Here is a 27,833-nt window from a genome sequence, read left to right on the forward strand (position 1 = left end):
GTGTGGCTGCCCAGGACAGGCCTGGAGAACGCAGCCCAGAAACAAGCCACATGGCCGAGGTCTGAATGCGGAGGCCACCTGCGTTTCCTGCTCCGTTGGGGAACAGCTGTGAGAACTCAGGTTCCCTGTTCCTCGAACAGGATAACACCAACAGCAATAATAACAGGGTACCTTTACTGAGTACTTATGAGCCCCATGGGGCACTCCCAGGCTCTCCTTTAATTGTGAAGGCCACGCGCTTCTTGTGCACTGCTAGCTGTGGGCCACTTTGCCTTTCTATTTCTCAACATCTTCACCCGTAAGTGGCGTGGTTAAAAGCACGTTTCTGAGGGCAGGGCTGGAGGTGCCGGCTTAACCCCACAGCCAAGATGCTGGAACCTGGTGAGCCCCCGAACGGGAAGGTAGACCATGTGAGGTCAGAGTACATTTATCTTGGTGACTTCAGGATGCTGGTTCCATGTAGATATAAGTATGCAGAACTAAGAATCCAGAAAAGAATTACCAGACAAGAAATTTAAAATTAGATTTTATATGAAAGTACTCACCTTGATCCTGAAAGAAAAGGAACCAATTGGCAACAGCCATAACCCAGCAGCCTTGAGCACAGAAAACCAAAATGTGACTCACTGAAGTCAATGTGAAAAGCCAAGGTTAACTACATAAAACATTGTATGCACCCTAAGAAGGCTTTCGATCAAGTACATAAAATATTGTGTGTGTAAAAACTGTAAAACAAACAAAAAAGAAAATGCACCTTTTTCTAGTTCTAGGAAGATTCATTGAGAAAGCCCTAGAATAGTTTCTGGCCCAAGGTAATGTTGAGTATATATTAGTGTCATGCGGGGCTGCCTGCGGAGTCTCTGCTCCCGCTCCCCACATAAGAACGCAGGATGTGGCTAGGCCAAAAAGGAACATCCACAGGGCCATAGGTAGGGGAGTCATACCACTATAGTCTCACTGGAGGCTGGGGTCACCCGACGTGCGACCTGCTGTGCGCTTTTCTGCCAACCAACCGACTCCCACTTGCTAGCTGCAATCCACTCTTGCAAGCTCGGCCACCATCTTCTTCCTAGCCCCCATTTGCTGCTAGCGTAGCCACGGCAGTTATATTAGTGGCCAATGGCTCACTGGTTACAGCTGACGGCCAACTAGCCACAGCTGATGGCCATCCAATCACAGTTGATGGCCATTTACTACCAGAGTGAGCACCTTTCCATGTGAGGCCAAGGGCCTGGAAACAGCACTCCTGACTCTGTCCCCACAATTAGCAATTTCTAATATAATTGTTACATGCATGCTTTCTTGCCATTCTCCTAACAATCCTGTGAAATAGGTCCTCTACAAAGGAGAGGCTTCAGGCACATTGAAACAAGTAAGCAAAACTGGGACTTGATCCCAGGATTATCTGACTCTGAATCTCAAACACTGGGCCCTAAATCACTGTGCCTTACTGCCTTTCATTTACCTGGAAGAAACATTGATTGAGCACCTTACTATGAACTGTTGTGACCTTACTGAATTCGTTGGAAATTCCAGTTCAACTCAGTTCATAAGCCTTATAGAGCTCTTCTAACGGGGCACTGGGCTGGGGCCTGGATCCATTGAGTAGGAAGTTGGTCTTGCCCACAAGGAGCTCACAGGCTTACAGGCCAGTCAGCCAACAGAGAAAAGCCCCTGTTGCTGGGATCAAGCACCTTCACAAGTCTAACAATTCTCTCTGCTTGCAGCTCCACTAGGACCATTTCTTAAACGCCCCTACCTCTTTTGAGGGTCTTAACTAAAAACATCTACCCTGTGTTGCTTGGAAATTCCCAGGTCTAGATTGAGGTTTAAACTTAAATAGAAAGAGAAAGGGGGAGATAGAGGGAGAGAGAGAGAGAGAGAGAGAGAGAGAAGGAGAGAGAGAGAGAGAGAGAGAGAGAGAGAGAGAGAGAGAGAGAGAGAAGGAGAAGAAGAGGAAGAGGAGAGGAGGAGGAGGAAGAAGGGAGGAAGAAAGGGACATTTATCACTTACCAGTTTATCTTTGAAAGGCTAGAAAGATTTGATAAGGGTTTGAGGAAAGGAAAGACCCCCACAGGGTAAACACCCCTGTGGGCAAAGGCCTTCTCTAAGTAGTGGACTTTGGGAAATTGCTTCTAGGTCTGGAAAAGAGGTTAGGAAAAGGTCACTCACTGAGAAATTCGGAAGCAGCTGATGAGATGGGCTATGTGTAGGCGTAACCTACCCCCATCGTGTGCTGTAGAGTGCTGTCCCGGGAAACTTGGAACAGCAAAATGAAATCCATGCATTTAGGAAACAGGTATTTACGGCATACCCTACAGGCACTATGAGAAACCGTGGATTTAAAGATAAATCAAACCCCAGCGCCTGCCCCCAGTTGCCTCAGAGTATAATCTGGGACTAAATGTAAACAAAGAAAGGTGTCACCTAATTAATTGAATTAATCTAAATGTTTAAATCCTTGATATGACAATGAAAATGTGTGGCCAGCATGAACTCCTAGAAAGGGAACACTGGAGCCCACTCCCTTAGTGTTTATCCAGGCCCCAGGCGGGCCTAGTTCCAATCAGGAAAAGTGTGAGCTGCCTGGGCCAGAGAAAGCTTTCTCAGACTCTCTACAGCTGGGTGATTCTGTCTCATCAGTGCTTACAGAGGCTTCCTCTCCCAAGCTGGTCTAAGCACTTGACACCTGATGGCCCATTTAATCCCCACAGTAAACCTATGCAGTAGATGTACTGTCCCCTCGACCACTCCCAAATTTGAGGCATTGAGAGGTTAAGTGATTGATTCAAGGTAAGTACCTCATATAGCTAGTTAAGTGGCAGAGGAGGGCGATGGCTGGGCTGGAAGCCCTGCTTTCACCCACAGCACTAGCAGTTCTACAGGTACCAAAATAGCCTTCTCATGGGTGTTCCTTGGTCATTTGATCCTGGGTGGGTAGGACCCAATTCAGGCAAGCCTGTCATTGCAATGTAATTATGTGGCATGGACTTTATACCCTAGTCTCATGTAAGTGTGGGCCTTGTGTATCAGTTTCTCTGAGCCTGATGCCTCAGGTGCTCAAGGAAAATAACATTCCCTACTAGGAACATTAAAGGACCAAACCCCAAAGTGCATGAGTGAGGGTCCCATCAGAAAACAGATGGCCCAAGGTCACATGGCAAAACTAGGTCTAGGACTGTTTCCTTGGCTTCGGTCATGGTTCTTTATACTTGGAAAGGAAAAGAAAGGATGACTTTCTTGAAATGAACAGGAATAAAATTTTGAGACCACCAAGCCACACTCACAAATACACTTTTAAAGTATCCCAGAATTGAGAACTCAAAAGATGCCATGTAGTTTTTTTTTTTCCTTCACTCATGGGCATAAGCTCCCTCAGGGTGGGGACTTCGTGGAACCCCTACCTGATGAGGAAGTCCAGGCAGGGCCCAGTGAAAACGGGGAGGTGAGGGTCCAGAGGCCAGGCAGTGGAACTAAAGGTGGATGAACCTGGTTTTAGAAGATTCAGGTGGGTGTTTGAGAGCAGGTGAACTTGAGGAGCCTACAGGGCTTTGGAGAGATTGTGCAATGGGTTGAGTTAAACAGAAACTGGAGGTCTGATAGGGTCTCAGAGTAGAAGTTCTTAGACTTTTTCTGTTAAGAGCCTCAGGACTTTCTGTGGTTAGGGACAGAAGAGAAGGGCTTAGGGCCTTAGGGGTGTTGGCTTGGGTGTGGCCTGGGAGTTTAGAGCGTGGAAGATAAGGCTCCCAACACTACCCACCGTCAAACCCTAGAGGTATTAGAGTGGGATGCAGAGAATGCCGTTTTAGTCAGAAAGGAGCTTGGGTTTCACACTATTGTCAGAATCTTACCAGAATAGAGCCTAAGGGAGAGGGGGGAGGACAGGGGAGGTGCCTCTGGAATCCAGGAAGTCTGAGAGAACCAGAAAGCAGTTACTATTTCAATTCAGTTCAATTCAGTTCAGTTCAGTTCAATTCAGTTCAACTCAACAGTAGTGTGTACCAGGCATTGTGATAGAAGTTAGGAATGCAACAGTGAACAAGATAAAAAAAAACTTTTCCTGCCGGCAAGATATTTATAGTCTAAAGGTAGAAACAGATAAAAGCACAATTAAATCAACACTTAATTACAAACTGCAGTGTATGCTATGAGACAGTTGCGGCAGAGAATAAAGGGAGAGAGCTGCTTCAGGTAGGGTTCGCTGAGGAAATAAATGACTGTTCCTCTGCAGCCTTCAGCATGAGGAGCCCCAGGGCAAAAGTGGCTGCTAGTTAGGAGCTCAGCTCTCTGCAGTTCTCCGTTCTCCAGATTCAGGTCCCTTCTAACCCTCATTGCTTCATCCAGCCCTCTGACACTTTTAAAATATATTTTTAAAAATCATCGCATCTAGATTTTCCATGGCAGAAGCTCTGGCCTGCTGTAGGCTCTTTCATTCCACATAGAATTGGAAGTCCCACGACTTTTATTTTCATGCATTTTTTTTTCCTTCCTTGTTTAACTATACAAGTAGTGAACAAATACAGTACCTTTATAAAAATCAATTTAAAACAATAACTGTTAGAGTAGAGGGAGACAGTTCTCTTTACCCCCTTCTCATGACATTCTGCCAGCAGGTAACTGGGAAGGGTGAGATGAACCCTTCTTACCTTCTTGATGTCACACTTTCATGTGAAGGTGAGACACTCCTGGGTGTCTCTTCCTCTCACTTTCTGCAGTAGCTAGAGAAGAAGGAGGTGGCTTAACTTAACATGTGAATTGGAGAGTAACAAGGGGCATGCTGAGTTCAGGTTCTCCTTTTCTTCCTCCTGGGAGTGCTGATTGCAAGAAACAGAAATTCTCCTCTGCCCTAAGTGTTCCCAGGACGTCCCCACTTCCTCCCCCTTCCCCAGGGTGGGAAGGCCACCACTGGTCTTGTTGCCCTGATGGGGTGGTGAGCCTGTCCAATCCTGCGCTTCGATTAGCAGCCTGTCTGGACTTCACACTAAGCATGCCCTCCGGCTTAGCCTCTATCAGTAAAAGGGGGAATACGAAAATTTTGAAACACATCCGACATGCCTTTGGTGGAACCTAAGTCTCATCCCAAATCTCAGTTGCAAGAGAGTATAGGAAGGGTGAGTTTCAGTTTTCCAGGCTCGGTGGTACGTAACGGCATGTTAGCAAAAGGTAGCATGGAAGGCTGAGGGCTAATTCACCGTATCTATCATGAGTGTTAGTAGTATATTTCATAGCTTATCCTTCATCTATGTACATGTACCTACATAGGGGTAGTTAGCCTTTGAAATACCCTCGTGAGAAACCCAGAGTTGAGGTATGTGGCTCTTACTATTAAAGTTGTATATATTCCCTTCATCACTGGAGGCATCAGAATTTTACCAGGACGGTCTAACAATTGTTGCCTCGTCAAATCAGTTTAGATAAGTTTGCAACACATTCCTAGAAATTAGACGTGTACATATAAATTTTTATGAACACCATCAAAATACTTTCTCAAAGGTCTTTATCAATCCCCCTATTAACAGTGGTAGAGAATGTCCTTTTCCTATAACCTCAGCAACTCTGGGGCCTCTTTCTTCTTTTCATTTGCATGTCCACCTTATTCATTCTGAAAGCACAAATAGTAATATAGTGAAAACCATAACTATGATTTATTGAACAAAGTACTCCATTGCACTAAACACTTTACAAACACTATTTCCTTTCATTTTGACAACCCCATGAGATAGATATGAATGGCCCGTTGTACAGGCCAGGAAATCCAAGTGCAGAGATTTAAAAAGTTTACCAGGGGTTCAGAATGGTAAGGGACAAAGCAGGAACGTGCACAAAGGCAATTTGTTCCCAAACCTACACACTTAGGAGCAGAAATGTTAAGGAGAAAGGGAGAAAGAGTGAGAGAGAGAGAGAGAGATTTCATGACAGAGGTTGTTATTGTTTTAAAAGTAGTATTTGGTTGGTATTTGATCATTCAAATGGTTATAGGTTATAGTGATGACGATCAAGTCTGTTACCCCCCAGCAGTGCAGAAATAAAACTTCCTTTTTAAGAAGCAAAATTATCGTTACAATTCCAGGAGCTTCCTGCGTGGATCACATTGATTTCATCACTCACCTGAACTGTCTGTACGGCAGATGAGCGGAAGTATAATTGCCTCCATTTTAGAACACAGAGAGAAAACCAAAGATTTCACGTTTCCAAAGGGCCAGTCTAGGATACCAGTCAATAGATTCAGCTCTGACTTAATGACTTAATTAATGTTTGCTCTCGTGGTGGTAACTTAGAGGAAAATGCAAGAGGGGTGTGTGTGTGTGTGTGTGTGTGTGTGTGTACATGTCTTATTTAAAAAGGGTCAGAAGTCGAGTAGAAAGGGAGTGTAGGATGTGTGTTTGTGGCAGAAGGGCAGTGGTAGCAATCTGGAGAAGGTGGCCCAGCCATCTTCTCTTGCAACCCCAGAAGACATTAAAAGGGGATCAGCAGTTCATGGGTTGCCAGGACAAGCCCTGGAGATAATGATTTTTCCTTTATTTAAGATAAGATTATGAGGGCTCAGTAGGTACCCATCTCCACCTCCACCTCACCGCATCCCACTTAGCTTCCCTTTCCACTATTGAGTCACCAGGTTCAGAGGGGAGAACTTGGAGTCTGTGCTAATAGGGTCTGCAGATGAGCCGGATCACCAGCTAGGTTCGCAGCCCAAGAGGGTCAGAGGTGGATTGAATGGGAAGCTAATGAAGATCCAAGGACCTCATTTGCACGGGTCCTTTCATGTTCTGGGAGAGCACCAGTGTCATGCTCCCTCGCCATTTGTTTTCACGAAATTTGCAGAAGTACGATATTGTAACTGCAATGGTCAAGACTGCTGTCGCCACGTTCCTTTCTGACTCCCATTTGTGTTACTGTGACTAGAGCAATTTTGGACACTTTTGAGATTCAATTAGAGGAATATTAACTGGAAATTTCATTTTGTTTGGGCTTCGTAGGAGATATTCATGTTTTCACCTAACTTCTGTGCTGAGTTATTATCAGTTCACTCCAGTGTGGGAACAATACCCAGGAAAACTTTAATCACCCACGAGGCTGGCTCAACCTGCCTGGAAACATGAAGCTGCAGGGTCAGAGGTTGTATTGCAATAAGAAATCCTGTGGCATTTGGCCCAGATGTGCCAGTGGAAGAGAAGCAAGGTTTGAAATGTCCAGGGTCAGAAGCTAATCCATAGAAAATTCTTCCAGTCGTCAGGCATGTAAAATCATAAGCAGGGGACTCGGTTCTCACCACCAGCTGTTCCAAACAGAAGTTCTTTCCTGTCAAGAATCTATGCAGTAATACAACAAATATAAAATTCTAAGTGAAGCATATAGGTCTTTCCTATTTGATGGAATCACATGAAATAGATTTTTTTCAGAATTTCTGTATTTGTAGGGCACAAACCTATAGTAGTTCTACAAAAGCGAGTACGTGTGTGAAGTCACATGTTTTATACATCCAACAATTATTAGGAATGAAAAAAAATTTTAATCAACCATACTAGAGGAAAGGCTGACCTCTCTTTCTATTCTCCTTCTATTAAAAAATTATGAAATTGTTGTCATAGAAAGAGGCTATCAAAGACTACACAGCCAAAAAATGCAGAAAGCAAGAATCATGGAGATGGTCAGGCAATTTGTTAAGAGATATAATATTTTTATGAATTTGGTAATGTTGAACATATCTATCAGCTTTTAAATTTTATAGTTTATTGGGATTTCTTTTCTCATTTGAGATAGATATTGATCTGTATTAATGTTTTCATATTCTTTTTCTTAAGAAACCCTCCCTGCCCCCCAAATAGGTAAGTTTCAGTTCCCTCTAAACCTGTATTTACTTTCTGAGATTCATTTCTCATTCGGCTGCCTGCCCATCCCTCTTTCCCTCCCACACTTTCCAATACGGTTGTATTTATCCTTGATTTTTCTGTCATTCTTACCAACATAATCTCCTAGTTAATCCCAGCCAACTTGTCTCCCCATGTATTAAATTCTTGTAAAATCAGCTGCAGAGATTTTTGCAATGCTTGGCAAGCAAAATACTTGTAGGTGTATTAAATTGGATGTAATTAAAAGCTCAAATGAAACCAATTGTTGCACTCCATTCTTAATTAGGGAAGAGAGGCCTTGAAAAAAAGAAAAACTAGCCAGATGACTCTTTTCTCATCCCAAATATTGAGTTCAATTGCTTGCTTACCATTTTATTTTTAATAACAAGAAAGTTCTGATTAGTAAGGTTGAAAGTTTCTGCTTATTGAAAAAAAAATATGTGCAACAAACCTAGGCTGAGTTTTTACGACGTTTTAAGGTAGTGGTGGGGGAAGATGACAAACAACTGTATAGTTAGTATACGTGTCACTAGACGAGACGTTTCGTAAATATTTTCTAGTCTAATTTGTTCTGCATACAATTGAGTTGCTGATAATGATCTTATACTCTGAGCTGAGGTAAACAGTCTGAAGAGCTGAAGAGAAAGTCTTCTCTTTCTCCTACTTCTATTAATATACATTTTAGGTTGTGTCTCTAGCTGTGTATTCTTTTAAAACATGTAGCTTTGTTTTGTATGTATATGTGCATCTAATTTATGTTAATGGTGTACCAAATTAGTATTGTCTCCTGCTATTCTCAGTGCTGTTTTTGAGATCTATCCATGTTGATTGACATGTGTTCTCTGTACAGTCCTCAGATGGATAGTGGAAATATCTTCTCCCATTCTGTTAACTACTGCTAAGTTTGTCTGCTGAAAGAAATTCATTTTGGTGCAGTGTAATGCAGGGTCTCAGCTCCCTCTCCCCGCACAAGAACGCAGGATATGATGAGGCCAAAAAGGAACAACAACGGAGCCACAGACAGGGGAGTCATACCACTATATTCTCGATGGCAGCTGGCCGAGACACAAAAGCAAACATCCGCCAGTACCCCAACAAGGGGTTTTCCTGCATCCCGGCCTAGCTGGTGGCCGGGTGAGACACAGGAAGTAGGATCAACACTATCTGCTATCGGCCGGCCGATTCTCTGCCAACCAACCAACCCCTTGCTAACTACAATCTGCCATTCACGCTTGCTAACCCTACTTGCTAGCCATAATCCTTTCCACTTCTCTGCCAACTAAACAACCGCCTTGCCAGCGCAGCCATGGCAGTTATATTAGTGGCTAATGGCTAACCGGTAACAGCCCAGCCACAGTGGATGGCCATCTGATTACAGCCGGTGGCCATCTAATAACCAAGTCAGCACCTTTCCACGTGAGGCCGAGAGCCTGGAAACTTGTGGGGACAGAGCCCCAGAGAGCAGTTTCCAGGCTCTCGGCCTCACGTGGAAAGGTGCTGGCTCAGGTAGTAAATGGCCATCGACTGTGATCAAATGGCCATCAGCTGTGGCTAGTTGGCCGTCAACTGTAACCAGTGAGCCATTGGCCACTAATATAACTGCCATGGCTACGCTAGCAGAAAATGGGGGCTAGCAAGAAGGTGGTGGCTGAGCCTGCAAGCGGTGCAGTGAGGGTTGCGAACAGTGTGGCTCCTGGTTCCTGTTTCTCCAACCCAGCCACCAGGGAGAATATAGTGGTGTGACTCCCCTACCTATGGCTCCGTGGGTGTTCCTCTTTGGCCTCACCATGTCCTGCGTTGTCATGTAGGGAGTGGGAGCAGAGACCCCGCAGGCCGCCCCGCGTGACAAAACTGCTCTCTGGGACTCTCCCCACATGCAGTCAAATCCATCAAAATTTTGCCATATTGTTTATACATTTTCAGCAGAAGGGGTATTTCCTTACCCAGAACTCACAATGATGGTCTCCTACATTTTCTTCAGTTAGCATTTCGTTTTTTCTTTTACATCATATATCCATCTATAAGGTAGAAAATTCAGCTTGTTTACCCTCCAAATAGTGAATAAAACTGAATAAAATACTACTGAGTAAGTCACATTAAAAAATAAAAATCACATGAACTTCCAGCAAGTGCATGCAGGTGTATGGGTGCAATGATGAGTTCTAATGGGTACCAAACAGCCTTGGTTACAAGATGGAACCCTTCAGCAACATAAGGTTTGTCCCTTTCTTTAAAGGAGACTTTCCACCATGGAAAATAGAAGACAGCACCAAGAATTGTAAGCAAAGTCTCCCAATTCTTTGGGTTTATACCTACTAATAATACACAGGTGTGCTTTCATATTTTCTAAAAGAAAGATATAGTCAGCTGTCAGTCTTTTTCCATTTACAAAAAATTAAAGTTCCTAAGTGGCAGAATATAGAAAAATAAGTGGGACTTTGGAACAAGTGTGGGAAGACAGGGAGAGAAAAGAGAAACGGATTTAAGGTTTTAGGAACTACATTTATATTCCTCTGTGTTTAGTTTTGCCTTAATTCACTCATGCAACAATTATTCATTGAGCCACTCCCCAAAAGATCACTAGTGAACTCAAATGAATTCTCTCTGAAACATTTTTGAGACTATGCACTTTTTCCATAAATGATTTTAAATCCCTGTTTTTTCCAACTTTTCCCATAAATAATCAATGAATAAAACAGTGATATTCAGGGGGAAAAATCAGAAGACAACAAAATATTTAGGGCAGAGCAACAACTCCACTTCAGGACTCCTACTAAACCATACGGCATCTCTATTTGAGTCAGAAAGAGGCGCAGAGTGATGCCAATACTGAAGGCTACGAGGAATGAGCTAAAGGTCCCTTTGTGCAAAGAAACAGCATTCCCTCATTCCCTCATGAAGGGTGAGAGCGTCCACTCACCCTTCATCCCGGTCTGATGGTGCACTGAGCAGAATGTATTACTCTATGTGGCTAATCTGCCTGTGTGCCAAAATTTAGGGGACCCAATTAAAGTAGAATTTAGAAAGAAAAAAAAAAGTAACTTTAAATACATTTGAAAACAAACAAACAAAGGAGATTGAAAACAAATGCATTGGGCAATTATCTCAAGAAGTTAAAAAATAGCCAGTGCAAACCCAACAAGAAGTAAGGAAATAATAAAGATAAAGAAATGAATGGGATCAGACACTAACAAAACTAGCACAAAGCATTCCAGAAGATTAATTAACAAAACATATTTGGCTGATTGAAAAAATGGGGAGGATAGACTTCTGGCAAAACTAATTAAGAAAAGAAAAAACAAGACAAAAGCACACAAAATATACAGTTGACTCTTGAACAACATGGGAGTAATGGGTACCAACTTCCGCACACTCAAAAATCCAAGTATAACTTTTGACTCCTCCAAAACTTAACTAATAGTCTACTGTTGACCAGAAACCTTACTGATAACACAGTCGATTAACACATATTTCGTGTGTTATAAGTATTATATACTGTATTCGTACAATAAAGTAAGCTAGAGAAAAGCAAATGTTATTAATAAAAGCATAAGGAAGAGAAAACACATTTACTGAAAAAAATCCATGTATAAGTGGACCTGTACAGTTCAAACTCATGTTGTTGAAGATCAACCATATAATAAAAAAAGAAAATTGCTATAAACATGGAGATTAAAAGAACTGTGAAATGCTATTATGACTCTTTCCTAATAAATATGATAACTTACATGAACCAGATACATTTCTGGGGAAATATGAAAGGCAAAGATTGGTGGAAAAAGAAACAGTAAATTTAAACAGAGATGATTACCTAGAAACTTGATTATTTAAAGATCTTCACTGTGCAGGATTTGGCCCAAGTAGTTTATCAGAGGAATTTTGCCAAACTTTCAAGAATCTCTATCTTTCATAAGTTGTTCCAGAAAACTGAAAAAGAGGGAAAGTTGCCCAACTCAATTGAGAGACTAAGTATACAGATATACAAACAGATCATATGTAAAAATTGAACTCTGACCCGCAATGTGCAGTAATCATCCCAGGAAACTAATGCATTATCTGCAGTAACCAGCCCAGGAAGCTAACCCACAATTTAGAAGTCAAACTTGTAGGAAGTCAGACCACTGTCTCTAGCAAACAGTCCATGAAGCCAAACAATAACTTCCATAACAATTGGGCCCTAGTAGCCAGGACTTGGTTAATAACTCACAACTTCCCTAATTTTTGTCCCCACTTCCAATTTGGACCAATCAGTCCTCAGGTCCAGCCTAGGACCAATGTAGGTCCAACTTAGGACCAAGCCAAACCAACCACACAGAAGCTCTGTTTCTAGTGAGTCCACCGACAGCTTGCCGATGCTAATAGTCTCCACTCAGAGCATTCTTGAAGCTTTTCTTTCTTTCCCCACTTACAAAGCTTTCCCACTTCTCCACCTGCCTTTGGGCTCTGCTAAAACATAAGTGATAGTGCCTGACGCTCTTGCTCTAGCAAGCTCTAAATAAATAGCTCTTGCCTGTTCTCATTTGGTTGGTGTTTATTTATTTTCATACAGTGTGGGAAGCTAGTGAAAACTTGGTCAGGCAATTATAAGCTCATAGATACAAAAGCCTAAGTAAAACATCAGCTAAACAAATTTTACATTTCATTGAAACATACATACGCATATAGCCTGTGCACGTGCAGACTTTAATAAGAAATGCAAGGACGGTTCTACATTAAAAAAAATATCTATCACTGTAATTTATCATATTAATGGTTTAAAGGAGAAAAACTATAAAAGTGTCTAGATAGATAAAAAGAGAACATTTGTTAAAGTTTAACACCTACGTACAATAATAACACTCAGACCTAGAAAAAGAAACTCTTTTACCCAGAAAAAGGCTAGTATACCAAAAATCCCACAACAGAAATCATGCTTACTGGAGAAATTTTGGATACATTTCCATGAAGATTATAAGGCAAGGATGCCACTAATACTTAACACGGTACTGCAGAATTTAGCCAACACCATAAGACAGGAGAAAAGCATAAGAGACATGGGGATTGAAGGGAAAAATTAAATAGTTGTTATTGCAGGAATTAAATTATCCTCATTAGGAAAAAAACAACTCAACAGCATCATCAGGCAAAATAATAGGATTAATAAGGTAGTTCTACCTGTTTGCCAGATATACGATTTTAAGATCATCTTACAAAACCAGCAGTGTTTCTCTATCACAGAAACTAGAGAATAAAATGAAAATAAAGAGGGAAGAGCAGGCCCTCTCCTAATATTTGTGGCATCTGGGGCAAGAATACGAATGAAGACTACATCAAATATTTAAATATCTACAATTAAAAATCAAAGCTATTTAAATTAAGCTTGGAGTACCTTTAACAATATCTACCAGGAAGCTCACCATTTGCTTGCCTCCCCATACCACCATCTGAAAGAGGAGACACAGGGCCAACGTTTCTTTTTTGCCACTTTGCCAGTTGGCACATGTCTAGGTCAGACTCACTGGAAATGGACTCCAAGACAGAGATTTGCATGCAGATGGCTTAATGGGGAGCAATACCTGTAATGTATACTGAGTCTTTCATGGGTGAGAGAAATAGGATTGGGCAGAGGGAAAAGCTGAGGTTTTATTTAATTTTGGGGGGAAATCATGAAATACTATTAAATGTTTTTATAAAAATAAAGCCATTTACAATTCTAGTATTCAATATCCACTGAGTTGCCACTGTAAAAATTCAATTATCATGCTTCATGCATGTTATATCTAACCCTATATTTTTTTGTCTTTGTCTTCACTTTTAGCAGTTAGATTATAATGTGTCTGAGTGGGGATTTCTTTCAGGTTATCATTTTGGGAATTCAGTCATCTACTTGAATCTGTTCTTTCTTCCTTTGTTTTTTGTCTTTCAACAAATTAGGAGAGTGTTCAAATATTATTTCTTCAAATATTTGTTAAGCGCTGTACTTTCTTCTCTCTTTTGGGACTTTAGTGACATGAGTGTTAAATCGTTTGTTATTTTCCCACAAGATCCCAAGGCTGTGTTCATTTTTTTACAATCTATGTGCTTAGTGCTGGGTGGGCAACGTCAGCAGGGCTCCACCCGACAGTCTCTGTGCTTGCTGGTGAGGAGGAGAAGCACTGCCTCTGCTTACATTTATTTAATGTGGAACAAAGATAGCCACCAGGTCTAAATGTATAACCTAGAACTATAAAACCTCTAGAAGAAGAAAACGGGAGAAAATCTGTAACCTTGGATTAGGTAAAGATTTTTTAGATAGAACACAAAAAGTATGAGCCATAAAAAAAATTGATAAATTGAAATTCACCAAAATTAAAAATATCTGGTATTCAAAATATACTGTTAAGAGAATGAAAAGACAAGCTGCAGGCTGGGAGAAAATATTAGCAAAACAGGACTTACATCCAGAATATATACAAACTTCTCAAAACTCAATTGATTGGAAAACAAACAGCCTAATAAAAAATGGGCAAAACACTTGACCAGACACTCCATCAAAGATATATGGATAGCAAATAAGCACATGAAAAGATGCTTAAGTCATGAGGAAAATACAAATTAAAACTACAATGAGATACTGCTCCACTTGTTAGGATGGATAAAATGAAACACTTGACAATACCAAGGGTTGGTGAGATTGTGGAGTCCTTGGAACTCATATATCGCTGCTGGTAGAAATGCAAAATGGTACAGTGACTCTGAAAAACAGCTTGGTGGTTTGTTATAGAATTAAACATACATTTATCACACAATCTAGCAGTTAGACTCTTAAGCGTTTGCCCGAGAGAAATAAAAACTTACGTTAACACAAAAAGTTGTCTGTGGATATTTGTAGCAGCTTATTTACAATTACTTCAAACTGCAAGTAATCCAAATATCCTTCACCTGATGAACATGTGATGATATTATGGTACATCCATATTAAATAATCATAAGGAACCAACTACTGATTGGTATACGACATGGATGAATCTCAAATACAGAACGCCAAGGTTACAGACCCAGTGTGAAAAAGGCAAAAGTACAGGCAAATAAAATAGGCCTGGAGGTGGGGATTGACCACAAGGAGGCATGAGGACCATTTTAGGGAGGATGGAATTGTTCTAGGTCTTGATTGTCGTGACTACATGACTGAAGGTGTTTGTCAAAACTCATTGCAAAGTATACTAAGAAGAATGATTTTACTTTATGGAAATCACACCTCAATATACCTGACATTTAAAAAAAATATATCAAGCTTCATTTATGGCAATCAGCAAATGCCTTCCCATACCCCCGCCCTAGGAGAGTTCTGGCCATGTAATTATTGAAGAATTAGTAGTATTTTTCTAGGTAAGGGGTAACTAAGTGGGGGAGGGCATCCCAGGAGATGGCCCAATAGAAGCAAAGGCAAGCACATGTGGGTTGAGTTCTGAGAGGAGGCACCAAAATAACCTGGAGGTCACTCAGCCTGGAAACCGGTGTAAGGGATAAGAGAGCAGGCTCGGAAGTTAGCCTGCATTTGAACCCGACTCTTCTACTTCCTAGCTTTGTGATCTTGGGTAAGTTACTTAACGTGTCTGTGCCTCAGTTTCCATCTGTACAAAGAGAATGGCAATATTTACATGCCTTACAGTTGAGAATTAAACTAATTAATACCCTCAAAGTGCTTAGAGTAGTGCTGAGCATACAGTAAATAATTAATAATACGAGGTGATGATTTTTACTCGTGTTAATAATACGAGTAAAGGCGGTAGGGGCAAATTAAGAAGAACCATTTCAGGTGCCAGCCAGTGCCATGGAAGGACTTTAAAAGGTGGGGCAGCAACATGAGCAGGTTTTTGTTTTGGAAGGTTGGCCCTGGCAGCTGGTGTGCAGGAGGATGATTGTGCCCTCACTATCTTAGCCCCAGAGGCCCGAGCTGGCGTAGGGGAATATTGGTTCTGTTTCTCTGGAGATTGCTAATGCACTGAGTCTTGAGAGAAGGAAGAAACATCAAATGCGTTCCGTGTGAAAGACAGATGGTCTAAGAGCCTGAAGATCCAGGTTCTGTCTTCTGTCCATAACCCAGACCACTCAGGATGCCCAAGGGGAACGCAACCCCAGGGACGTAATGAGCAGAAGCACTGAAAACAAAGATCATGTCCATCTTACCTTGGTGACAACCTCACCCCACCCCCGCAAGTAATACATTTAAAAAGAATTCTAATTTACAACATGTATCATTCTAATTTAGGGGTCACTTTTTATATATACAGCACCACTACCAAGCATCATGACCTTGGCTACCTCAGATAATAGGAAATGGTTAACGGGTTCAGTTTACACTTTAAAATCAATGTACCCTTGAGGGGCAATTCACCAAGTTTTCTGCACACACACAGGTCACTCTAGTCTTTAATAGTTTAACTTATACATCTACATGATTTTACTGCAATCTCAACTTGTCCTCCCCTGAACAGAGCCACTTCTTTCCTTTAACGAGCACTAGAATTGATAATTTGCCCCCAGCAAGGCTCCCAACCCCCTATTCTTCAACCTGACAGCATTAAAATATTGGGTGATGATGATGGATTTGTGTGCACACACGGAGCATCCTTCCTTTGTTCAGCCATTCCTCAAAGCATTTGTCATAAAATCTACATTTGTCACCACCTTGATCACTCACCTGGGTAGAATCCAACTTTAACATACTATCTCCTAGAAGGCTGGGTCTCATTCCGAACTAATCAAGTGTCATCTCACTCGTATATGAAGGATTATGGGAGGGTAACAGCCAATCATCTGGAATAATCCAAGCCAATATTCCATCAGGAATAACAGTCACGTACAATACCCTTTGAGTTTGCTGTCAGCTATCTCCGTATAAAAGCAGAGAAGTTTCCCGAAGGCTGATGGAGTGCTTCATAAATTCAACCTTCTCCTGACCCCCTTCCAGTTTCCCACCTGTGAAGGTGAGTCATGAGGTAAGTGCCAGCCAGACATTATTTCATATTTTGCTAAGATGAACTCTGGCTGGAGGAAGCTGCTTGGGATCTAGCAAGCCAGTATCTTAGTCTTAATTACATTTAGGGGGTAAAGAGGAGTTTTATTTTGCCTGAAACAAAAGAACTCTAAATCCTCATCAGAAACGACCTGTTTCTGTGGTTCTGCAGACTCAGCCATGTCCATGGATATGGCTTATGGGAAAATGTTTATCCAGAATTTACTTTAATGTAGTCTCATTCCTGATTCTCCAACTCCCCAAGTTACGAATCCTGATCTTTTATTTAAAAATGTAAAGTCTTTTATACTTGTCTTTCATTACATGGCACTGAAAATTCTTTTTGGAAGCAGGTAAGGGTCATAAACAAACATTCCAAGCATGCATTAGGTGTGTTTGTAGATTTATGCTGGGCTGTCTGCACGTTTATGGTTTGTACTTAGATTTCCTGTTGCTGCTAGAAAATCAGGGATATAGCTTTAGGGCTGAGTTAACTCCTTAAGTGCATATTCCAGTTAAATCTGTTTTTCTTTCCCTCCCTCAACAATGATGCCTATCAGTGATTTGCTTTAACATATCTAAGTAGTCTCTTACAAGTTACATTGCTAAGTTTTGTTCCTAGTGATTGCTGCATATATAATCACACAATCACACTTTATATTCTGATGGTTTTATTAACAAGTATATAATACATATATTGCATACTGTATATAGTATATGAGGACTGTACAGTACAAATTTATGTTCACAGTTTGACATGACAAAATGTCATTACTGAATTCCCATTGGACTACAGAGTAGAAACAGAGAAGGTACATTAAACATTCACATCTTTAGTAAGAAAGATTACCAAAATGTTTCAGTATTTGCAAGTATACTAATGCATGCTAAAAACCTTTACCCATTCAGTCTTATTAGCTTATAAAATATATTACACTTTATTAAAAATTTCTGCATAGTTTATACAAGTATTAAAGTACTGTAAATGTAATAATCCTGCTATACTTGCAGGTATGGTTTAAGAGATGCTAAGCAGAAAGATTATTTTGACCCTCTAACACTAAGTACATAACAGCAAAACAAAAAAGTGCTAGTATTTGTAAAACATTGTTGTAGCCCTCGTTTAATGCATGGAAAATGGCTTTGTAAATGTATTATTTCTTAAGTCAATTTGCAATCATTTAGAAATTGTTAACCTTGACCAGGAAGAGAACAGACAACTCTGAGTAACTTCATGTGTGACAGCAATTCTTTCATGATGACTGTATTTTCAAACCAATTGAATTATTTTAAAACTTGAGATCTTTGAGATTGTCTTTAAAACAATCTAACCAGGAATGATGTGCAGATATACAGTATCAGCAATATAGTCTTTCAAATTCCACATTAGTGCAACACTGATAGTGCAGATGGGTGTTTAATAAAGTATACATATACGTATATAGTTCCCCTGTAAATCTGTTCCAAGGCTCTTGAAACTTCTGCATATTTAGCATTTCCTTTTTGGAACACACCTATGCTAACAGTCTCCAAACCAGGCGACTCTGAATGTTAGTGCCCATTTACGATGTAGATTCACATTGTAAAATTCGAAAATGGGATGGATTCAGATCTAACTTTTCTGATTTCTTCCCCAAGATGACACTTGGATAATAACTGAAGAAATTCTGTAACAATTTATACAACACCAACTCCATGTTTACAAATCATTCTCATCAACTTAAATATTGCAATTAAAATTACCATTGATATTAACAGGGCACACCGTTAAAACCACATGCTCAGGGCACTTTATCTTGTATTTGAGGCCTCCCACAATAACAGCTAAAATTGACTAAGACTAAATTTCTCAACTATCATAGTTAAGATACAAATATATAAAAAAGGAAAATTTGGAAAGAGCCAATTGATAATTAAAGTATATGGGCCAGCATGGGAACTGAGAATGGCTTCTTTGGGTTGCTTTCCTTTCAGTGCTCAAATGGGTCTTTGTTAATGAACTGTTCACATAATCTAGGCAGGCTAAACAGTAATGTAAGTCTCAGCAGGGTCTTACTTGCACTTTTGAACAAAATTTTAATATGCCATAGCGAACAATGAACTTCATGAGAACCCATGAAGTTTTCTATCAACTGGACACGGACTCAAAGCTAATTATTCAAAGATCACATCTACCCTTTCTTGCCCCTTTCCCCACCTTTTATGGGTTGGATCACACATAAGCTAGTATCTCCATCTTTGGTGGGTCGTGGAAGAACCATTTCAAGAAATAAACACTTTGGCATGAACATGACGAGGCATTTACAATACAGACCATATCTACTTTTCCAAGAGCCATTTTTATCCCTCAATTCGTATTTTAGTTGCAAACAAAAAGAAAAGAATAAAGCCCAATTGGGATGTTTTAATATTTTAAACAAATTTTGCAGTGTTTAAAAAAATAAAAGAAAAGAAAAACCAAGTGCCAAGATAACAAATTATTTTGCATTTCTCAACTACGTTTCCTTTCGGAGACGTCGGTTCAGAGGGCTGGTGGGTGGGATCTCTTTAGGTGCATAGTCCTTACAGCTTAACTTTTATTAACATAGCGCCAAAGTAAGCTCCGCACACAATTCTCAGGCCTCCAGAATCACTTATTCACTGATGTTCTAAAAACAATTCAACAGTGTATTCCTCCCAGTTAAGGTTGTGTAGGATCCTGAGTTGTGGCTGGGACGAATCTTCAGGATTCCATTCTTCTCTCTTCTCCGTCCTTTATGAAGGTGCATTTGATTATATGCACCCACATTTGACCACTTCTTTCAAATTTAGGAACAATGACATTTGTATGCATGAATTATTTTTATTGGCATTTAGACTATGATGCTCAAAAGCCTGCTTTTGAAAAACTTCCCCCAAATGATGCTATTTATCTTCAACATAAACACGAGTCATTTTGTTTGTTTTCTGACAGGATAGCTGATAGTGAAAAAAGATTGCCAGCTCCAACAGTAAACATTTGGGAATTTTTGAGCTACATACCCCGTTTCCCCGAAAATAAGACCTAGCCAGACAATCAGCTCTAACACGTCTTTTGGAGCAAAAATATAAGACACGGTCTTATGTTATAGTATAATAAGATGGGGTCTTATATTAATTTTTGTTCCAAAAGATGCGTTAGAGCTGATTGTCTGGCTATGTCTTATTTTCAGGGAAACACGGTATCTGAATCCCTGCACTGTGGTTTTCTCTATTTTTCAGAAATCTGCTCCCCAAATAAAGGTACGTGTGCTTCACAACTATTTATATTTACAAATAGTGTCACTCAAGTTTTAATGAACAAATCTAAAGCATTAGCAGATGCTTCCTTATGATATAGGTCTTGAATACAAATGACAGCCAATTTGGCACTTTTTAGTTCACACGGAAGTTTCTGTATGAAGGCTATATGGTTAATTTGATAGAAATATAATTACCACTCAATGTTTCCCTGTTTGCAAGAAAAGCTGTAAGTTAGGTAAAAGGCGGCCATTCAGACCCTTCCCCGAAAGATTCTTTACCATTACTGGGCAAATGTCTTTTGTGGCGTCCCTCCTATCAATACTTATGACCCCCATTAAGGACACTGTAGGAATGGAGATAGGGGCATGGTAGGTAACCCCATCAGTACTTGGCTTTGCCGTACGGTTGTGCACAGCTAAGTATGCATAGTGACAAGCTCTGGGAACGCACTGCACAGATAACCAAGTGACAAACTCTCACTGAAAACCCCTAGCCTAGAAAGAATGGCCAGCTTCCTCCTTTGCCCCCTGCTCAAAGCCCCTCTGCTCCAACTCCAGGCGATGCAAACACGGCATCCATCCCTTGAACTGACGGACAGCGCCCACCTACATCAACAGCTCTGACTCCTCTTCCCGCGGTGGTAAAGACCTCCTTATTAGCTGCAGGCCCAAAGGAGGATAAAGGACTTAATTTTGACGAAGTGATAAAGCCACATTGACAAGCACGATTGGTGAAGGACAATGGGAGAGCTGACAGGACTAGCCTGAAATCTTGCTGCCCTTCTAGCTCACCGGGGAACGGGGTCACCCTTCTCTTTGCTGTACAGCACGACATGCGATCACAGGGCACAGAGGTATGAACGTCTCTGGCAAGGACTAGCAGGCTTGATACTGTATTTCTAATACATTTACTTCGATATTCTTCTGAGGGATACATGGAGAAACCGACAATTGGTTATGTTAGTTTATGTGTTCCCTTGTTCTCATTACATTAAACGTATCTGTAAGAAGGGTTTGCTTAGCATCCCCGGAAAAAAAAAAAAAGTGTTCACATTCTTTAGGTCTGACCCGTGGTAAGGAGAGGGAGGATTAGAGAATCTTTACTACTGACCATATGGAAGTTTGAATGATATAAATTCCGAGATTCAGACCAGCTGAATCAAAATTAAAATGTACATGTAAAAAATGAGTTAAGATAACGGGAGGACAGAGAGAGAGCCAGGCGAGTGGGGAGCCATGGGAGGCGGGAGTCGGACGCATTCAAACTAGCATGTGGCGTTTCCTATGCAGGGCAAGGTGGTCAGAACGGGAGAAGCTGCGGTCACAGTCCGGACACTGGAAAGGTTTGATTCCAGTATGTTTTCGGAAATGTCTTGTTAGTTCATCAGACCGAGCAAACTTCCATGTGCATCCTTCCCATGTACATTTGTAGGGTTTTTCTCCTGCAAAAGGGACAAATGAAAAGAGCTTATTTTTCCTGACAGCAAACGGCTACTGATGAATCAAGACAGTAACATTAAAATTTTTGAGCTAAAGTTGTTGACAAATATTATTTCCAAGGTATGTTCATCCATTTGTCTCTCAGTAACACAGTGTCTTTTAAGACAAGCAAGAAAAAATGAATGAATTCTCGTAACTATTAACCAGCTCACTGCCCCACCCACAAAAGGCAACGTCATTTTAAGAGTTCTTGAAGCAGAAAGGCACTGAAATCCATTCTGAGGGGTTGTTTTGCTTTTGTCCTCAGTAGTAGGGATTAATAACGTGGGAAACACTTGGTGATCTGTACTTGTATATCTCCAAATCTTAAACTTACTTAGGATCTTAGTTATATGCAGAGCATCCATTCATTGAGAAGTCCAAATTGAAAGTTTGTGGGATTTTCTTATTATTTCAATCGTTTTCTAAAAATCTGAAGTCTCTATCAACTGAAATATCTGTCAGGGATTTCAACAGCTTATCTTTTGTTTAGTCAGTAACAACCATGTCTAAGTATAATGCTTTAATTCAGAAGTACTAAAAATATACTAATATCTCCCCGTCTTGTCAGAAGCCAGGTTTCTCCCACCCCCTCCGGTGGGATAATGATAATTGGCAGGTGAGAAACAGAAGACCCTTGTGGGAAAATCACAGGGAGAGCCGGTTTGAAGGCCTGTACAAGGACACGGCTGTTAATGGCTATCTTACACGTTCAAATGAGTAACAGTGGGTAAGGGGCATCACGAAGTAATTCCCATTTACCATCCCTTGTTCTCTAGAAACCTTACAGGACTGCCATTCCTTGGCATTTCAATGAGATATTCAGAATTTGTATTATCTGCTTTGGGGCACAGAATATAAATGCTATGAGGTATTTTTCCTACATCTGAATTGCTATGCAAATATCCAGGATCTTTTTAATCTTAGGCTAGACTCGTAACACCCACCTCTCAGGTCCCATTAATGCCCTGGGGATGCTTTTATGAAATCTATTTGGCATAGATTTGGGTGATTGGGTGTTCCTCTAAATACGAGGCTGTCACCCTCAGCACTCTCCCTGGTAACATGACAAAGAGAAAGAACAGCTAGCTGCACGTGGGCTGACTTTGATTGTCTCTCGGCTTTCTCACTAGGAGTCACTGAAAAACTCCATTTCCACTCTGCCAGAAACTTTCCTGCCTTTTTCTCTTCCAAACCCCAGATTCTTCTCTTTTTAAACATGCCTAATAAAACTCAAAAAAAAAAAAAGTCTCCATTCTGAGTTAAGAACAATGTACATAGAGGCAAACTGCTGTTACATCAGAATTTCGTATCGAAGTGTCTGAGGTTAGGTCAGATGAGGCCTATAGTGAACATTAATCACCAATACTGACTGCAAGTAATCAGGTTATTTAAAATATTTTTATACGAATTCTTTAAGATGTTTTGCCACGAACTGTTCAAGAGCCCATGGAACAATCTTCATAAGCTCTGGCTGCACACTCTATATTCAATACTGGGCAAGATGGAAAAATGTTCTATTAGGTTTGGTGCAAAAGCAATTGAGGTTTAAAAGGTTAAAAAATTGCAAAAACCCCAATTACTTTTGCACCAACCTAATGTAAACAGATATGGCATGCAATCGCATAAAAGTTCCCTCAGTTTCAAATAGGGTGATTACCCACATTGCATTTCTATAAATGGCTACATTCATTTGTCCTGAAAAAAAAAAAAGAACTGTTTTTTGCTATTGTGAATTTGATAATGTACACCATTTACTAAATGAAAGCCCATATGAAGACCACATCCCTGATGAAATAGTCCCATGGTTAAGAGCACTTTCCCCTCTGTTCCAGGGAAGGTTCCATTCTTTCTCCCACCTTCCCTACAGAGAGTACAAAACTGCAAGGGATTGGGAGGGATCTTGTCCTAGCGATAACCCGGAATCTATTTTAACTTATTACAGAAGTAAAACATTATCAAAATGTTCATTTTTCATGACAGAGACGTCTGGAGATGACTATGGTAACTTTCAGTGTACCTGAAAAAATTTCATTATAACCTCTCAAGTTAGAAGAACATTTGACTTAACATTCCAGTCTAATACTTAAGAAGGTGCTGTCTTATTTTACATTTCTGATACCTGTATGTGTTCTTCTGTGTGCTTTCAAGTGAGAGCTTTTAGTGTACACTTTGTTGCATCCGTCATAATCACATCTGTGTATCCTCCGCTTCCTTTGGGTGTCTGGAGATTCCACAGGTAAAGGTCTCTTCCCAGGCTGTACTATGACTGAAGGGTGATTCCTGTGAAAGCCAATGTTAAATGCAGAATATTGAGTGAAAGGCGCTTCCTTTTCCTCAGTCTACCAAAAGCATTAACGACACCAGGCAAAAACAAAAAAACCCAACAAAATAAACAAAAAGAAATTAGCTGATCAACCCAAGAAGCACTGCTTATATTCATTCAACAAACATTGAGTGAGCACCTACCATGAGCCAGGCACTGTGCTTGGCACCAGGACACAAAGATGAATAAAAACAGGGTTCCTGCCCTCGAGGAGCTCACACTCTAGGGGGAGACAGACATGTAGATAAGTAATGACAGTAAGGAGGGTTAGGAGCTACGCTAGAGGGAGGCACAAAGCACTCGCGGAGTCTCTTTCCCTCAGTAAAAGTTGGCCTATTTATAGGATTCTGTGGTACTAGGTATGCTGAACACCCTCCTATGTTTCCACAGGTTGCCCTGATTTTCATTTGTCATTCTTTAGGGGAAAATGGGAAAGGTCAAATTCGTACGTCTCAGGCAAACCACACTGTAGGACGCATCTATCTACATTTTATCCTTTACGTAACTGGCATTTAGTTGGAGTCTCTTAAAGACTGCCAATTCACATTTGATTTTCAAATGCTAACTCTTCAAAAACAAAAGTCGGCACTGCAGTCTTCACAACTAAAACCTTTACTACCATTCCTGCGAGAGGGAGAAGTTCAGGGCAGTGCCAGCAGTCGGGCCAGGAAGGCCCTTGCCCAGGACACTAGCTCCGAAGCAGCGTCTGTTCCCTCAAGGAGCGCCAGGTATTCTCCCTACCTTCCTGAGGACTCACACCCAGAGTCGCTTTACTGCATCTGCACAAATCAAATCATGTTATACATCACTACTGTGGACTTTCTTTTTCAGAAAGCCAGCTGGTGGGCAGAAAAGGCAGATGGGGAAGAGTTGGGTAAAGTCTGTAGTTTTCTCAGACTTCTGCTAATTAATGGAATTAACATTTCTAATCCGTTCATTAATTCTAATCCATTCATTCGCTTTCCTAATGACTACTTGCTACAAGCTTATGTAGTTGGATTCCAATTGTAAAGAAAGACTTCTTTTTCTTTTAAATTTGAATCTAAATTTCTTAAGATGTTCCAAATAACATATGAATGTTTTACAAGTGTATACGGGGAGAAAACAGATTGGTGAAAAGGAAAAAAAGAATTTAATGAGGGTAAACACTCAAGCTTGTGAGATAAAGGGTAATAAAATTTAGCCATAAAAAATCAAAAGGGACTCCTTGAAATGAATCTTGGTTTTTTAATCTTGGTAAAAATTTAAATACACGTCTTTTATCAGTAATTTTTTTCAGGCATGCCAGGAAGTGACTAGAAAGAGAATAAAAAGGTATGTTTATTTTTAAGTGATGTTACTTATTTCTCACTTTTATTATTAGCAAAAAAAACCTGTCAGTTTTGGGTATCACTTTACCTTCCTACACTGATGCTTAGAGAGGCAATACAGAAAGATTAAATAGCCAAGTTTAGATACATGGGAAAATGAACATGAACTAGTGAGGGAAAAACAAAAAACAAACAAGCACTTCAATTTTATAAATGTACAAACATAGCAGAGAAAATAGAGAGAGGTTTATGGACAAATCAAGTTTTTTAAAAGCTGAATTGTCAATTTAAAATTCTTCAATAAAAAGAAAAAGGTTCATTTTTAACTTTCAATTTTTATGCCATCCATTAAAGTGTTTCATCTTTATTAAGAGAACTTCAAGAAATAAAATGCTGGGCGGGGCAATGGTTAAATATATTTCATATGCCTCTGGAATACTGGAAAAGTATCCCAGGTGACTTGAGAAGTTTCTCGCAATTGTTAGATTTTATAGGTTGGGAATCTGTCCAATAGTTTCTGTGTAGTAGTTACGATCGTTTTTTCCAGTTGCTCATTTTGTATATAAAGGTTCCTTAAAGAGCTGTGTGCTCTAGTTTTAAATCCCAGATCTGTAGCTGATAGTCCCTATGACCCCTGGGCAAGGTGTTTATCCTCTCTGTGAAATGGGGATGATGGTAAATAATATGATCACAGAAGTCTGTGGTTCTGAGTAATGTACACAAAGCACTTCCGAATATCTACTTCAGGGGCGGCCGGATGGCTCAGTTGGTTAGAGCGCGAGCTCTCAACAAGGTTGCTGGTTCAATTCCCATATGGGATGGTGGGCTGCGGCCCTTGCAATTTAAGATTGAAAACGGCCAACTGGACTTGGAGCTGAGCTGTGCCCTCCACTAGATTGAAAGACGACACCTTCGAGCTGATGGGCCCTGGAGAAACACATTGTTCCCAAATAAAATTTATTGGGGAAAAGAAATAGAATATCTGTTTCAGATGTAAAAATCTACTCAGTGGTAGCTGTTACTATTTCAAAGTTCAGAAACCCATCTGCAAACTCTGCCCCTACAGTTTAATCTCATGAGCTTTGGGGATGCCCCCACATCAGATTACATAGTCTCTGCTCTGGCTAACATCCACCTACAAAGGTGGCATCATTCTGAGGGTGGTTATCAGCTCCATGCTCAAGAACCAGATGTTTGTACAGGCTGATGCTAGAGATCAGGATCTTGAGATCCCCTGCCTCTTGATCTCCTCCCTGCTCATTTTTGAAAAGGTTGTTTGGATCATTACAATGAAGAAGTTAGAACAGCTATTAAATATCAGAGACCTGACCATTGTTTTGAGTTAAGCTGGCCCCTCTGTTAATGTTTGCTGCCTTTCACATACACAACTAAATAGAGAAATCTGATCCTCAACCTTTGTGTTCTAAATGCATTTTCACACATGTAAATACGTAACCAAAGGAATTTGATATACATCTGAGTGCCTTTACAAATAATTCTAAAGGTGTAGCTCTATGTAATCAAGCAAATGGATTTCAAAGCTGTATTTTAAAGTCTGCCTCTAAAGGCAAGTTTTCTAAGACAAATATTCTTGGGGCTGCCTCATCATAATGGTACTAGGTAGTTGGTTTCAAGTGATTCTTTCCTGGCTAGCTTGTTTCCTACGTGGGCTGCTACTGGGCACACTCCAAGGTATTACTTAATTGCATCTGTGAGAAAATTACTTGCAGGGCACATGTCCTGATTGTGGCTAATCTGTTGAAGTTTTTGAGGGAAAATGAATTCTTAGGTCAGCATTAGACTAATATTGCTGAAATCTATGTAACTTTACTAATAGCTGTCACCCCAGTAAACTTTAATTAAAAAAAAAAACCTTTAGACTAATATTGCTTATTAATCATTAAAAGCTGTGGAGCTTGAACTTATCAGGAGAACATTACTTAAAATAAGAGAAAGTACTTTCTCTTCAGCCGCATTCAGAGCTCAGAGTACTGTCTTCAAATATTCTTCTTCCATAATGTTTTACATTGTAATTCCTAAGAACCGAGACTGTGGAATAACCTCTTTCAGTCAATGGCTCCCTCCCTACGTGGGCAGCTGGCTTTAGAGTCTTTTTCATCACCTGTGCAGGAACAATTACATGTGCAAGTTGTGTTGCCATTGACCTTGCCAGACACCTGTCATCATAAAAGGAGGTAATTCAGCCTACAAGACGTGTCCATTCTGGTTCATCTTCCTGTTTTTCCTTTTAGATGAGTGTGAGCAGATGCAATCGGCGAGATATGGGTTAAAAATGGCAGCAAGAGCACTCAATGGGAAGCAGATCAAGCTCAGGCCCCCGCTACTGTTAAAAGTGGGATTACAGGTGAGTTATCTAATGTCTCGGCTCCTCAGTTTCCTATTTGCTCTGACGCCCACAGATTATTGTGGGAGAATAAAGTAACTCCTTTGAAAACACTTGGAAAGTTTCTTTTTTTGGGGGTAGGGGGTGCTACGCAATTGTGAAGGGCAATAATGTACATGTCCATCAGATATTCTCCCAGCTGATGGGTCCAGGTGAGAAAATTCATTTTCTTCTTCATCTATCTTCATCTTTATGGTAGCTCCTGTACTAATTGCCCATTGCACCAA

At 40.5% G+C, this 27,833-nt stretch overlaps 1 protein-coding gene across 6 annotated transcripts in view; it reads right to left on the reverse strand.

Moving 5' to 3' along the window:
* Window positions 1–17,492: 17,492 nt before the first annotated feature.
* Window positions 17,493–27,833, reverse strand: part of KLF3 (KLF transcription factor 3) — a 35,271-nt gene continuing 24,930 nt past the window's right edge. For all 6 annotated transcript variants that reach the window (XM_033106476.1, XM_033106477.1, XM_033106480.1 and 3 more), the window contains 2 exons: window positions 23,689–23,849; window positions 17,493–21,529 (listed from right to left, as the gene is read on the reverse strand). In XM_033106476.1, coding sequence (XP_032962367.1) covers window positions 21,348–21,529; window positions 23,689–23,849 — 343 coding nt within the window. In that variant the 3' untranslated portion in view covers window positions 17,493–21,347. The remainder of the gene's footprint in view (window positions 21,530–23,688; window positions 23,850–27,833) is intronic.

Source organism: Rhinolophus ferrumequinum, chromosome 5 (assembly GCF_004115265.2).
Source record: "Rhinolophus ferrumequinum isolate MPI-CBG mRhiFer1 chromosome 5, mRhiFer1_v1.p, whole genome shotgun sequence".
NCBI lineage: Eukaryota > Metazoa > Chordata > Mammalia > Chiroptera > Rhinolophidae > Rhinolophus > Rhinolophus ferrumequinum.